The following is a 16165-nucleotide window of genomic DNA, read 5'->3' as shown; positions in this document are numbered from 1 at the left end:
CAGTTTCTAAAATCCACAAATAATTAAATAGAACCGGAGATGCTAAATTAGTTTGTATTTCCAATTTTTAGAATAAATAATTTCCTTTCTTTGAATCTTTCTTTAGAAACCTGATGAAAAATCTTATTATCTAACATCTCTGGTCAGCTTCCTGTTGCCTTATATAAAACAAATGCATTTATTTTATCTAACTGTTTATGGGCTACTTCAAGCCAAAGCCAACATTTGGATAATCTGTTATGTTAGCATAGTAATCTTGCTAATGGTCCTTTAAAACTTGCATTATTTGAATGTCTTGTTATTTCAAATGTCTGGGTTGATGTATGGAATTTCTATTCCTATTTCTGATACAACTCTTTTAATGATTGTTTGTAAAGCTCTTGCTTCAAATTCTGAGTTATCTGGCTTCTACAGCAAGTTGTTTGACTTTCTGTTATCCCCTGCTACTAAATCAATTCCATCCATTGGAAGGATATATTTTTATCATGAGTTGATTCCTGGTAGTGTTGTATTACCTTCTCAAAACAGGGTTCCACCTTATCCATTACTGGTTTGTCCGGTAATAATGTTTTCAATTGTTTTGTAAAGCAGGTGCAGATTATATTGTAATGTAAATATAATATTTTAATACTGTTTCTCTTCTTCTCTTAACTTAGGTAGTTACTTAAATATGTAGTAGCTGTTATTTATCTCTTTTTACTTTTAGTTTCATGTTCATGATTATTTTTTATTTTAAGGTACTTTATTTAGTATCAGGTTTATGCTAAGTTTATGCTACTCCTTCTGCAACCTGTGCCTTTTTGGTATTATTTTTTGTATTGCCTGTTATTAATTGCAAAATGAATAAAATATCTTGAACACAAAACAGTGTACCTCTTGGCCTAACCTTTGTCAGGAAAACACTACAAACTCAAGACTTGAAGAATGTAGATAAATAGGTATGGTACCATCAATGCAAACATTGTACTTGTATTATATGCACAACTTACTTATGTTTTCAAAGTTGCCATAATGCCTGCCTGAACGTAGCAGAAGTCCTAATCCTGTTCCCATGGAAGAGTCTCCTACGGTGTGCACCTAATTGTCCACTTCACACTTCATCATCTCTGAAGCACTGTTGTTAGGTGTCAAGTTTCAAAGGCTTGCAATGCAATGGGCTGAATAAATGCACATGATGTGCTGTGAAGCTTGCGTCCTTCCTTCTTGTGGAAGGCTCTTCCGGCCAAAGTAGAAGCTTTCCAGGCTTTAAGTGGAGAGCAGGGGATGTAGATTTGTGGAAATTTTCATTGATGCTTTGGAGACAGGAGCGGACTGGCTTTAGGATCAGTGTGGCGAGAAGAATAAAAGCAAGTCTAAGGGAAGCATGGGTTTGCCATTTATGTTCACAGTGGTACAAAGAACTCTGCAGAATACATTGAAGCAAGTTTTTGCAACAAGAACAGTATAACACTGTTTCATATCAAGGCAGAGAAACTATAAGTAAGTTGATGTCATTTGCTTAGGATTGACCCCAATTATTAACTAAACGTACTCTTTTTAAAAATGTCTGCAGGGAATCTCTCAAATAAATATCATATTGGAACAGAAGAGGAGAAGCAGAGTGTTCTGTTAACTACTGTATTCATTTGCATTTGCATGATACATGACCGTGGAGAGAATTGCCATGAATGTTTGTCACTGAGAGGCTACTTCAAGGGCTAAGTATCTAGCTGACCCACAAGATCAAGGAGGTCAAAAACGTTTTTTAGGGGAGTCTGTTTAGAACATCTCTTATCAAGTGGTAGGATAAAGAAGCTATGGAAACTGAAGCAGTTGCATTTACCTGGGACAGATCAGTGAATAGCTGACAAACAGACAATTCATTCAGCCAATGCATTTGAGGCTACACCTCTCTATCTAGGGTAAGACACTGCAGGTTTAGGGAGTTGGAGCTACTGTGAAAGAAACCCATCTATCAGTTAAACAGGACATTTTGCTGTGGACATGACTGGGGTTTGTGAGGAGTCTTCCCCTCAAACTGAGCCCATAGCTTGTTCGCTAAAATGACTTGTCTCAAACTTGGAGACTTTTGGAGAACCAGGGAAAAAGTTGCAAGACCTTTTGTAAAACTTGGGACATGGAACATTTTCATTATAAGTGAACTAGGAATGGTGTAAAAAAAGGTGTAGGCAAGGAAAGCTGCCTGAGAAAGACATACGCTTGCGGGCTATATTTTCTAGGTTTGTCCCTCTTAAATTTTCTGACCACAATGTTTGAGGCTGCTGTTGGATAGCTAAAAGCTTTTATCCTAGCTTGTGGTGCCCTGTTCAATCTCATGTTCAAACCTTGCCCTGTGGAAGATCTTGGACTTCCAAAAAGATTTCAAAGCAGAAGAAAAATCTTTTAAAATTAATGAACCAGTCGCCTTTCCAATCTTATTCGTTGTGACTCAGTTACACAGCGTTTCGAATCCTGTTCCCTCATGACATTTTATCAGGGTGAACCAACAACACGTATATTATTGTGTTCTATGTCCCAATTGATTATAATGATTTTGAGTTCCTGTTGTTTCCTAGGGGACATTTTAAAATTTTAAATTAATTTCTTATGCACACTTAATTTGTCTTGTTTTGATGTTGTTTTAATCATTAAATTGACATCTTCTTAACTCATGATTTAGACAATACTTTGTCATCTTTCTCACTAAAGTGCTTTGGAAATGTTAATTTAATTTAAAGCTAATTTAATTTAATTTTAACTTCTCTATTTCCTAACTGTAATGTTGTTTTAATGTTGGCACACATATGCCACATACAATTTTCTCTGAAGGAGGTGTTCCTGCATGTGCCGAGTTATCAAGAGGGAGCAAGTACTTTCTCAAATTAAAACTGTTCATATAACAGTAATTAACTGTGTTTGTGGTTGTTCAACAATATCTCACATCAACACTGCAACCTCTCTCTTGGATCCTGATAGCTTATAAATTAAGTTTCCTACAGCCGTCACATCTACTTACTACCTTTTCTTAGAGATAATTATGATTTCTGACTTTATTTTTGCAGAGTAGTGCTTGACCTCCTACACTCACTTCACTGCTGTTCCAGAACCACAGTTTTTATATTCTTGAGATTCTGGAGTTAAGTATAGTTAGAGATGTTTTGTAAATGCCTTTCAGAAATACAAGCAAGAGGGATTTATGAAAACCTCAACGGCACTGAAAATATACACATGCTTTTTCTCATAAGAGTTTCTATGATTGAATAACCATCAACACAAAGTTGTAACTTGAAAAATATATTCATGAATCCAAGTCCAGTGTAAGAGCTGATAGGGAGCCATTTCATAGCAAAGCTGCGGTCATCATCAGGTATGGTTTGCACCTTCTCTGGACACAGGAATATCCATATTCTAAACCAATGTGACTACCAGCAGGCGATAAGCCTTTCAAGAACTAACTTTCATTGTTCATCCTCATTTTGGAGGGCTATTTCGTCACAGAAATTACTAACCCTTCCAGCATCCTTGGCCACCAGCAAGCCAAAGTCCAAAGGGTTTTTTCAGTATCTGAGCACATTAGTACTGGTGTACCTAGTGGTTGTATCTGTGGTTGACAGAAAGCATATTTAATTATTTCTGCTGGTATTCCTAACCCTTTTCCATTGGGCCACAAAGATACTCTTGTGGAAGTGAAGACATTTCATTGGAGACCTTTATTACTAATAAAACAGGAAGCTATCTTTATTCACAACTCTCTTCCTACCTAGGCATTTGTCACTCTTCTGAATTCACTTACAGCACCATTCTCTCACTGGAAAAACTATTATTTACAGCTGTATTTAGATTATTTAAGATTAATAATCCACTAAAAATTCTATTCGGATTTGGGTTGTATAGATGAAAAACAAAATCAACAAAATTCCTTTCTGTCGAATTTTAAACTGAATAATCCATTTAAGAAAAACGTATCCTTCACATGTCATTGTCATACAACCTGACAAGTGTCCTTTTGAATTAAATTGGTTCTTGATTGTTTTACTTTAGGGATTACACATTATGCCCCTCCTCTTTGTATCTGCCTTTGCACCTCACATTGCATCTCTCCATGATATACCTAAACTTCTGATGTTGCATTACTTTTTGGTGTCATAGCACCAATATGACACCTACACTTGCGTTTCAGTCTGGCAAGCTTTCCTCTCTTTCTTCACTTCCCTCCCCTATTTGTTTCTTTTTGTATCGCAAACCAATTTCTGTGTTCTTTCTTCCTTTTCCGTCATTTCCCCACCGCATCCTGTATTGCATCTTTTTATCTAAAGTAATATTTTGGTGTTAAAATTAACTTTTCACATCCCTTTCCGGTGTAGCTGCAGATCTAGTTATTGCAGAAGTAATACAATTGTTCGAAATTTTCCCAGGTGTTATGGACTTTTCCCTTATTATGCTAATGTTTAGTTACCTATTTCAGGACATTGCTTTGAAGCAGTGTATCCGTTTGGTTATTTGTGGGCTTGGCCTTTCATCTAAATAGGGAATTATCAATCCACACAGTCAGAACCCAATTCCCCAGCTCGCATTTATACTGAGCACAGTGAAAATTATTTTCACCATCAGTCTCTAAGTGAAAGTATGTATGTTGCTACATAGCCATATATTAGTAACAATAAGTTTTTAATGCCACCAGAAACATGAACTAGGAATAAACAAACTTATTACAGACAATACGTAATATGCATGTTCTACATGATTTGTCTATATGGCTACTTTTCAGCAGTGAATATGAAAAAAACTATTCTAAAAAGATGCATTATTATTATTAGTATTAGTAGTAATAGTAGTGTCGGTATCAGTATTGATGCTACCGCACCATGCCACTTGTTTGTCTGTACTAAAAAGAAGAGACAACTACTTCATTATTCAGTGAAAATGTAGACCTTTAGGAACATACCATGCTAATTACTAGGGTGAAATACCTTTTCACCTAGAGCAAAAACTGTGGTACAGATTTTCACAAAACATGAACAAGTTGCAGTGGCATGGTCCAACCCAAAATCTTTTTGTGGTGTTTGTGAAAATCTATTCAGTGATTTTTCCAAATGAGCCAAAAAAGTAGGGGTCCAAAAAGGTTAAAGCATATTGATATCAAGACAGTGTGATTCTAAAATCTGCGAGATGTGATTAATGGTGAACAGCTTCATTTTTTTCCAGCACCTTGAATAAGCAAATTTTGGACAAATTTGCAGATTTAAAGTTGAGGAAAACATTTTGTATGGGTATAGTGGGGCATTAAGGATATTCATGGCATGTTATAGGGGTTAAGAAACACCCTTAAGTTTCTTAGGGAAAACTGTTCATTTCAGATTCCAAATATGGGACACAAATATGCAAATAATATGGTTAAGTTGTGTGTCATACTGAAAAGGGTATTTTGATTCCTGTCCGGGGCAATGGTTATGGTGGAAGTCAAAAAAGTGCTAGTTTTGTGATGACTTTGGTACCTCTTGATTGAACAGCATGACAGACAGCAGTTTAAGTTAACTGATGACATCTCTAGTTTCTTTCAACGTTGGGCAAAGGACTTGTGAGAAGACTAAACGCTATGACAAATAATGTTTTTTTTTTTACCTTTTTCAGAGTGGTTCCTGCAGAAAAATTGGTGCAGAGCCAGAAAGTCACAGGTTTGTTGAAATTAACCAACATTTTATTCCGATCATAGGCAAGCGTAAATCTATGTTGGAGCTGTCAAAGGGTTTTATCGAAGGAGAAAAATAGTTTTTCCCGTGAAGAATAAAATTAGGTTTAAAAGTATGAATTGTAGTTTCACATCACAATCTGCATGCAAAAATGTCCACCTGTACATTTCTGTATTTTTAGATATTTAAGCTTATGAGCATACATGGATATATATGACAATTCAAAATTCCAAACATCATCACTGGAATTACTTCTTCCTTTCTTTCTTCTCTAGAATTCTGAATTCAAGCGGGAAATCGCCGTCCTGATCCTCCTTGACCTATCAGCTGCGTCGGACACCGTCTTCCACCACACCCTCATCCACAGACTCCAAAGCATCGGAATACAAAACAACACCCTCAAATGGATCGCCGCCATCCTTACAGGATGCACTCAGAGTGTCCAACTACCCCCTTTCACCTCCTCACCCAAGAGCATCATTTGTGCCATACTCCAAGGTTCATCTCTCAGCCCCACTTTGTTCAATATCCACATGAACCCCCTGGCGGACATCGATAGATGCCATGGACTCAAAATCATCTCCTAAGCACACGATACTCAGAGGCAGGGGGAGGCAGGGGGTGGGGGGGATGAGGGGACTTCACTGATCATTGTCACCAGGCGCCACCAGTGATAAAGCCGGCCCTGCCTACTTAGAAACATTTTCACACACAGCGACCTATTTACTTGAAACATCAGTCTTTGAATGTATAATGGAACAATTTTGAAATTATTTGTAATCAATTATCCCAACTGAAATACTGTATCTCTTACCAGGAACACTTCTAGAGATGACATACTGCCAAAGACGTATACTACAGTAAAACTACTTCACAAACGTCAACAGCAATATTTTATATTTTTTGGTTTATGGGAAACAAAACGTACAGCCAACGAGTAAGTACAAAAGACTTGGCAGCAAGACGACATAAAAAGGAACATTAACACGGCTACTCCTATTTCTAAAAACATTGGGAACAACACAGATTACTTCCCAGAATTCCTCTTATGAACCCACAAGTAGATTCCTTTGGAACACACCTTGTTTGCCTACACGGTGTGAATTGAGGGCTGTGTTCGAATCCCTCGTTCCTCTCGGATTAATTTGCCACAGTCTAACTCCGTGGATAAAGTTGTTCCAGAGACGGAGTTGGTTGGGTGAGGTGGTTTACACTGCATCCCATAAAAGAAACAAAAAGCCTTCCATGCAGAAGAAATAAAACAAAGAAACATGCAGAAATGAATAGGAGAAATGTTAAAAAACGAAGAAAAACAGCAAGCAAAACTCGTATGGTTAAAACTGGTTGAAAACAGACAGAGATTACGAACATATGTCAAATAAATTCAGATTTATTGAAAATGCATATGAATGAAAGCTTGAATAACAATAAGATATTTTACATACCCGGTGACTTTTATGGCCACATCCTATTCATGTAAATCAGTATTTGTAGTTTTTTTGTAAGTTATTTAGAAGCCCTTCCAGTGAAGTTTAGTGGAGTTTGAATTTATTAGAATGACATGCTGCACTCATTTGTAGGAACTGAACCCAGTCATACACACATCTGAAAGGCTTATTGGTGCATGTATACACAATCTTTCTTCTGGTACATGCACACATTGTCAATTCATTCTGAATAATATGTGCCCTAGACACAACCTCTGACTGAATATGGGTTGCTGCTTACTTTCCATTGAAAATGACAAGGATCGACATACTTCAAGTAGACTATAGAGTTCTGGGAAAGAGGATGTAAAGAATTATCATACAATTGTTACCGAATGACTTGTCTGATTTCTATACCACTTGATTATGCACAGTTTAGAATATGAAAGACACAGTTTAACAAAACGTGGATTTTGAATGTTCAGAAGCACTCTATGCCACATTGAATTTGTGATGTTTTAGAGCTTAAGTGGAATGCAGTTTCTTTGACTACTTTCAGTCTAGGCTGTGGACTAAAAGGGGATGCAGAAAAAACCTTGACCTTTTTTCACTGAAGATTGACAAAGGATCGTAGACATATTTAACCGGAAGTGCAGCTCTGAATTACTGTTTTTACTGCTAATGGGTATTTTTGAACACCCTGCTCTCCTGACCCACAACAGAAGTGCTCTGGTTTCTGCGTCGCGGGTTACCCTTAACCAGTTAATGTATGGAAGGAATGGTAGTATTAGCTTATAGAATGGTCTGTTTCTTGTCATAAAGCTCTTGATGGGCAGTTTTGATGTTCCCAAATGCTATAACCAACGGATTTTGCTATTACCCAATTCATTGGGACTGAATTTACCAACCTTGAAAGAAGGGCGGATTGGGTTTGCCCGTCCCGCGTTCCAAGCTCTTGACCTGCAGGGTGTAATAATGACCCTCATTATATGTGGCTGATAATCCTGATGGGGCTGCTAGCACCCTTGAGGTCTGGTGCTTTTCACACATACACCTCTCCTGCTGAAAGTAGCCAAGGTATCCAGGTGAATACCTGACGATGTCATGCGGGATGCCCAGATGTTACTCCACAAAACTTGTCTGGAGTATATCCGCTCCTTCCACAGCCACCAACGTCTGTGCCTGCTTTTTTAGTGGAGATGAGCTGACTACAGGACCGTTTATCAGGATAGTCATCAAGGTTCTCTAAGATGCCACCAGTCTGTGTTCATGTCATCACAGTATTTTACTAGTTTATCTTTTTGTGATTCCGAATAGTATACTCTTTCCTTAGCATCTGTAAACTCAGTTAGTCTTTCTTTGATGCCTATAACTAAAGCAGGGTTTGGTGGTGTATTTGTTAGATTGAGTGCAATACATATTAATGGCTAATCATGGACCATTTCCCCTACAATGCAGCCAGAGCAGCTATCTGCTAAAAGGGAAACAATTGAAAATGGGGTGTCCGTAAGTCAAACTGGGGCTCCTAGAATGGAATCCAACACCTGCCCTTATTCCTAACTTCTCCCATCTCCTTTAAAACTGGAGAACCATCGTTTGGAGTTGTGGGTGCCGATAACTCCATACAGACTTATACTTCTTAACAGCTTGTTTCAGCAATTAATGTTAAATCTCCAAATCTTAAAATGTAATATGTGCCTTGCCAAGCGACCTTCATTAAATCATTGCAGAAATTAGATTGCATCCTCAGGCAAGAGGATTGTTTTAAAAATGTTGGTAGTGCACTCTTAAAAATGACCAAAAAGAGAATAATACATTTTAATAGAAGTTCTGGTTGTGGTGTAATACTTCCATGCACTGTGTAATCACTGTATAGAATACAGACTAATCAGAAAGAAGCTAATTTAAACTTTCAATTCTATATCCAGAGCTTCAGCTCTCCTGCAGTTGAACACAGCACAAGCAGTCATATGGTATATAAAGTGATGCCATCAGAAAATATGGGTTTTCTGTAAACTACAATTATAGCTTTAAATTGCCAGCTTGTGTCACACCTATATGCCAACTCCCACATTATACTCTTTTGCACACTACACAGACCAGCCTGATGCTACCACTAGTGCTTTGGATACATTACATTGTATGATGAATAAATGTATGCACAGTCATTTGCCCTTTCTATGTCCAAAAGGCAGGTACACGCAGTGGCAAGAACATAACAGAGGGGTACATTAAGAGTCAAAGGGGGTTATTCCAACTTTGGAGGAGGTGTTAATCCGTCCCAAAAGTGACGGAAAAGTGACGGATTTACCACCAGCCGTATTACGACTCCATTATATCCTATGGAACTCGTAATACGGCTGGTGGTATATCTGTCACTTTACCGTCACTTTTGGGACGGATTAACACTCCTCCAAAGTTGGAATAACCCCCAAAATGACAGCTTTAAGTGGTGGTGTCCCAGGGCTGCGTATAGAGTGGCACTAGGGGGTGGCTCTCACATCGGCATTGTAAGAGAAAGTGATGGTTTTTACATTGCTCCTTTTTCAGCTTAATGTTCCTGAATCAGTTGTACCCTTACGTGTTAGAGTTTAGTACACAATCAGCCCTTGAACAATCCTCGAGGTCACAATTAATCCATACATTCAGCACACCACTCCTTTGAGGGAAATACGTTCCTCATGCCAGGACTAAAGCTCATATCAGCCTTCAAACTTGGCTTATTACTCATAAAGTATCAGACTACAGGCAGATATAAGTCGTGATTGCCACGTTAGCAGACATTTCTTCTTTCGCATGATGCACTTTGCACATAGATCCTCTTCATGGAGTGAAAAGGTATTAGTCCAAAAATATATAGAATTAATTAGAACATTTTCGACCGTTTATAGGAACTTTGAACTTTATATAAGTGGGGTGGTCCATTGGTTTCTCTTTGTTCTTACTACATAAAACAGTTGTGGAAGGGCTTGAGACATATCCTACCTTTAACATACACTGCACCCTGCCCATGGGTCTAGCTAGGGCCTACTTTAGGGGCTCCTTAAATGTATAAAAAGTGAAGGTTCAGGCCTGGCAAGTGGGCTCACTTGCCAGGTCGAAGTGGCAGTTTTAAACTGCACACACAGACACTTCAGTGGCAGGTCTGAGCCATGTTTACAGAGCTACTCATGTGGGTGGCACAGTCAGTGCTACAGGCCCACTAGTAGCATTTGATTTACAGGCCCTGGGCACCTCTAGTGCACTCTGCTAGGGACTTACTAGTAAATCAAATATGCCAATCAGGGAAAAGCCAATCACACATATAGTTTACTCAGAGAGCACTTGTACTTTAGCACTGGTCAACAGTGGTATGGTAAAGTGCCCAGAGTAACAAAACAAGCAATAACAAAGTCCCACACACAGTCAAAACACAGGAAGCAGAGGCAAAAAAACAGGGGAGACCACACCAAGGACACCAGGTCTAACACATCCACAATCCGGGTATCAGGGCACCACATTAGGGTGCCAGGAGTGAGTGTGTAAAAGTGAGTGTGTGCATGCCCTGGCTGATACCCATGACACTGCTGGCCAGTGCAGAGTGGATGTGTGGGAGTGAGTGCGGGTGAATGCAAAGGCAGTACTGTGGTGCTGCCGGTCACATTTATCCTTTCAGGAAGTTCGTAAAGTCGGCATTACATCTTACTAGTGGGGCGGGGGGCACAGTGCTATGTGAAATTATTGTAAACCTTGTATGTACATTTTGCTGCTAACATTGGGAACTGGGGTGAACCCTGAATTTATGTGTTATACTTATTGCTGGGAATTCTAGGGTGGGTCTCGTGCTGACCATGTTTGGCAACTTATGTGGGTGTGGGGAGGGAATGTATAATTTTCCTCATATGTACCTACAATAGCAGTGTTTAAGACAGCTGGGCCTCATACCGTGGCTCCCTTTGCATATCAGGGCATATGCCCAGAGTTACATTATACCTGTACTGTGCTGACAAGGTGTGTGTTGAATACAATCTTTTTATACATACACTGTGTGTGAAGTCTCCTTTGTGCTGTGCAGCATGTTTCTGGCAGGGAAGTGCATATATCTTTGCTTTACACATTGCCTCAGTAATAAGCCTGGCTTTTCTGTGCCAATCTACCCAAGGGTGAGCACAGGTTATACAGTAAGTGTGTTTACCCACCCTTGAGGGGAGTGGCGGGTTCTGCCTGGCTAGGATCCTGCCTCAGCCAACCAGAGCGTGCCACCTCCAACAGGAACCTTGGCCTAGCAGGATATCTATAGAAAGGGGGAATGGAGCCTGACCTGCTTATTTAGCTCACATCAGGTGTTAGCACTCAGAATCATACTTTGGGATTTGGAAATTGTAATCTACAATTAGCAGAACCACAAAGTAGCATATAAAGATTTGATCATAAACCTATATACAATACACCTACACTAAGATTCCACTAATTTGAAAACACTCTTCAGAAATTGCCACTATTGAGAATATAACTATCTTAAAAACTGCCACACTGAATAAGATTCAAAAAGATAACTTACACTTTTTTTAAATTTACACTTCGGAGTAAGTTTGATAATTTTAAGTATTCACAAACTCCAAGTGTACATTTGCTATAAAAGTTTACTTTGCATTGCTCCTTCTCCAGAGTATAGCAATTAACTTACTCTTGTGTAGGCAGGTGACGTCCCTTGTAAAACCTCTTCTTAATCTCCTCTTAATCCTCCCCAATAACATCCCCTTTTGGAGTAAGTCTGCTCCTTTGAAAGCCACTCTGTTGTGATCCTCCCACATTTACTACCAAAACCTGTACTTAAGTGTGTGGAGACTTTGCATTTGAGGCAAAGAACTGTGCATAAAACTTTGCACTTAGTTTGTGAATTGTAGTTTATAGCACGATTCACAGTATTGTTAAGTGCAGTATGTGAATCTTCCCAAAATGTACAAATCATAAACCTAATCCTAAATGTAACTTTGACCATAGGACTGAATCTCACTCAAACTCTAACAGTAAATCCTAAAATGTAACTTTACTGTACAATTATCTACTGTAAGTATCTCTGAGGTCTTTATTATAAGTGACCTGAAAAACAGGACGAGTTTTCACCACCCCAGGAATTACCAATACTACTGATACTGGTGATTCTGGGGGTGGGTAGAACTCATCCCATTATGAATTGCACCCCAGGGTCCAAAACAAAATGAGGACTAATGGAAAATGAGAGGAATCAAACCATCAATCATCTTAAGACAGGTAAATCACCAGAGGTGGAATGTTATCTGCACATTTCTAAAATAATTTCTATAAGTAATGCATTCAGAAAATCACATCAATATTGGCTAAAGATCATATTAATATTCAATAAATGTTTTCCAAATTTTAAAGAGAAAAGGAATTTTAGGTTTATTTCTGCCCAAGCCAATGTCTCTTATCATGCAGTAGATATAGGATTATTTTAACATTGACAGTAAATTATTATCTAAATTATTGGAAACTATGGGCCAGATGTACAAACATTAGGAAATCACTATTCCTAATGAATGAAACTCTTCTGAGTTTCATTAGTGATTCCTAGTGGGTCACAAATAGATCTACCTTATGCATATTAATGAGATGGGTCACAAAAAAGTAATACATACCATGCTAATTTGGTATTTGGGAGGGACGCCCTATACACACCCCTTCCAAATACTGAATACCGAATCACAAATGTAAAATGCAATTTGTTAACAAGTGACTGAATCACATTTTGGGTTTTGTACAATTTTTCAGTCACAAAAGGCCCGATTCTGCAAATTGGACCGTTTGCGACCACAAAAATGCTTTGAACATCCGGCCCTATAATCAGTATGGCAAATAACAAATTTGTGCATAAACATTGGCCGGGTTTCATCAATCACAGCAATGGTGTGAATAATACTAGGCACATTTTAGGCTTAATTCAACTATAAAGAGATAAAATGACCCATCACCTGCTAATGAGTTTGGAACCAGAAAAGGCTCAGATAATGTTGGTTGCAGGTATTTGTGGGAAGTTGTGAACGTGGGGGATTAATTTTGTAAAAGATGATTACCCTTGTGTGAATGGGCTTTGCTCATATACCTGTTCTCATGTGAGGTGCTTCTAAAGAAAAGAGCTAAATAGCACGTTCTATGCCTCCTTTATCATTCTAAAGTGCTTTGGAATATATGGCAACAAACATTAGGGCTGACACATCACTATGAAGAAGTTAAAGTAGGTCCTCACAAATTTAAATCTCTTTTTCATAAAAAAAAATATTAATAAAATTGTTTAAGAACATCATCAGTTCTATTGGGAACATCATTCTTAGACATAACAGCTACTACAATATTCAACATTTTATTAGTTTAAATATGAGCAGTTTATAACATCAAATTGAACTTGCTATTGAGTTATTGAGCCAATTACATTTTTGGAAAATACTTACTACAGTAAAGGATTCTCTAAGTCCTTAGTAACATGTGTCTGTCCTGTTATAACTTTTTATTTGAAGGAATTAATTGTAAAGCTAACCTTCCCAAAAATGTTTGTCAATGTTCTGCATTTCTTTAGCTAGCTGTGCTTCTGCTCACAGAAAACCAGGGAAGGCTCCCTGGGTGACTTCTGTGTACTGGAAGCTGAGAAAAGAAGCAGACGATGCGCCGAGGCAGAATGGAACCATTATATATCACCCAACAATTTAGGTGAGAGGCTCCTCAAGCTTCCTCAGCACTTCAGTTTGCCCTCCTAGACAGATGCTGTGTGAAGGCCAGCCACAGAATATCCCCTTTGCTGGCCTGTAACGTAAGGTACAGCCAGCAAAGGATGTAGTCTGATTGTCTGAGTGGCTCACAATATTCTACTCCAAATGCTAATAGTTGATATGGCTCAGTGACCACTGACAGTAATTATGTTTTTTGTGAGTTTCTTTGACTGGTCTCAAAAGGCTTTGTCATCTTGGTGTCAATACTAGGTGTGGAAATGCAAGTGTTAAACCACAATTAAAATCTCCAGAATGAGGTATGAAATATTATTTAATATTTGTAAGCTGTAGATGTAAATGTTTGGAACCTCGCTCATCGATGTTGAAAAGAAGCCAAATATCACAAATGTAGAAAAATGGCATCTAATATTTTTTACATCTTAAATAGATAAACATATGGTCAATAAACTAGCCCTCTTATTTAAAGAAAATCAAAGTTTCAAAGTTTTAAATTTAATCAACACCTGGGGTCTGCCTGAAATACATTTTATAGGGTCTCTGAATGTTCACCAACCTACTAAAAGAATGATGCTCTAAGCACAAAGAGACAGTGTATACAAAACCATTAAATAATCAGTCAAATATTCTTTTTGTGGCTAATTATTAGCCATAAAAGCACATGAAATTTACATAAACATATTAATATGAGTTCCAAAACAAGAATACAATCATACAGCTAATAGATTCAAATCCCGAAACAAAAGTCTCTGTACAATGTCCTTAAAAGCCAAACAATAAAATAATACTATCCCATACCTCTTCCTGATAGCCATGGTGCAGCGGATATAGTTTATAACAGCAGTATAAACAATGACATTACTTAATTGCTGCAAAAAGCTCAAAGCCAGCATATGTCTACTTATTTGGTCAAAAGCAGAATTGGAACCCAAAACCTTTTCCTGTGGCAGGAGTATAACCCCCACAACAGCATAAAGTGCATAGTGCTTTGGTACCCTGTTGTAGGGGAGCGGGGCGAGCTAATGGAGTTTTTGGCACTCTGTGCTATAAAAATGCCACTTTGCGTTTGCAAACCTTGTGATAGTGCGAATAGCAGGCTGTGTGACTGCTAAATGGCTTTGTAAATCAGGCCCTAGATATGCTAAACCAAAATGCGCATGCTATGTTTTGTAAGGGATTTCTGAGGGCCCGGCAGGTACAGAGGAAGAAGCAGTTATTTTTTGAGTTGTGGATGATGACCTATCAAAGAATTTGACAATGCAGTTTAGTTTTGGTCTAAATGAGGTTTTAGGGCGGGATACCTACTTTATAAAAGAGTCAGAACATGTTATGAGGGCAATTATTGCTCCTATTTATGTTTCCAGTTCATATTATTTTAAGCAAAATAAAATGTTTTTGATAGAATCTTTATTTTGTAATTTGTTACTCTAAAACTTGATAAAAGGATGATACAATTATTTTCTGTTAAAAATGTAAGGAAAACATTGTAATATATAATAATTCATATTTACTCATAGGATAAAAAAGAAACATTTATATAGCTTACGTTAGCAGTATGGTATGTCAAGTGGCATATTACAACCTATGAAACACAGGTTAAGAGTTAAGGTAATTAATTACACATGGTTCACCTCTTTTTATTTTTTTAATTTTAAATTTTTATTGAAGTTTTTCTCCATCACTTTGCCTTAGTGCCACTGTAGACCAGAATGTGACTAAATGGGGACAGCAAAGATTCTAAGTAAGATAATTGTAGAGGGTCAAGTATAGACAGAGTAGGAACAACTTGATTCCAGATCGAAGTGGAGCATCAGAGGCTAAATAAGTTTTAGATTAGCTTTTGGTTGGGCATATGCTCTCAGTAACTGATTAGGTGTGTCTCTTGGGAAAGCCAACCCTACGCTTCAATGCACATACATGTAAGCTTTGCTCAAACATTTGAATTAGCAAACTTCAAGCCATGTTTACACCTGAGGCTCCTTGTGGTTCCGGGTGGGAGCATAATGGGTATCTTGTCTTTCAAGGGATCCTGATCCTTGGCATATATCACATACAATAAAGTCATAAGGGGATGTTCACACTTTCTGTCAATACACATCATCTTCCTGTAGTTTCCTCCCTCTTCCAGCAGTCCTTTACATCCTCCACCATAATGGTGTGCCCTATGTTACTGGACCCCTGTGCCCCATTAGTTCTGGTCTCAAACATCTTCATCATGCTGAGGAAAGGACATGCATGGTCCAGAGCCACAGATGTATTCCATACTGGACCCTGGGAGCTTGGATGGATGTGGAATTCCATGTAAATCCATGAACAGAGATGCATATTTCCTACTCTTTAAGGGGCT

At 38.2% G+C, this 16165-nt stretch overlaps 1 protein-coding gene across 5 annotated transcripts in view; it reads right to left on the bottom strand.

Moving 5' to 3' along the window:
• The window catches only part of GRIK1 (glutamate ionotropic receptor kainate type subunit 1), a 990817-nt gene that overhangs the window by 16341 nt on the left and 958311 nt on the right, over window positions 1-16165 (bottom strand). For 2 of the 5 annotated variants that reach the window (XM_069204056.1, XM_069204054.1), the window contains one exon: window positions 6751-6909. The exons of the other annotated variants lie outside the window; for them this stretch is intronic. In XM_069204056.1, coding sequence (XP_069060157.1) covers window positions 6760-6909 — 150 coding nt within the window. In that variant the 3' untranslated portion in view covers window positions 6751-6759. The remainder of the gene's footprint in view (window positions 1-6750; window positions 6910-16165) is intronic. 5 annotated transcript variants of the gene reach the window in all.

The sequence above is a fragment of the Pleurodeles waltl genome, chromosome 8, assembly GCF_031143425.1.
Source record: "Pleurodeles waltl isolate 20211129_DDA chromosome 8, aPleWal1.hap1.20221129, whole genome shotgun sequence".
NCBI classification, from domain to species: Eukaryota; Metazoa; Chordata; class Amphibia; order Caudata; family Salamandridae; genus Pleurodeles; species Pleurodeles waltl.
Note: the sequence above shows the minus strand (reverse complement) of the source record. Positions and strands in the feature narration are given on the sequence as shown.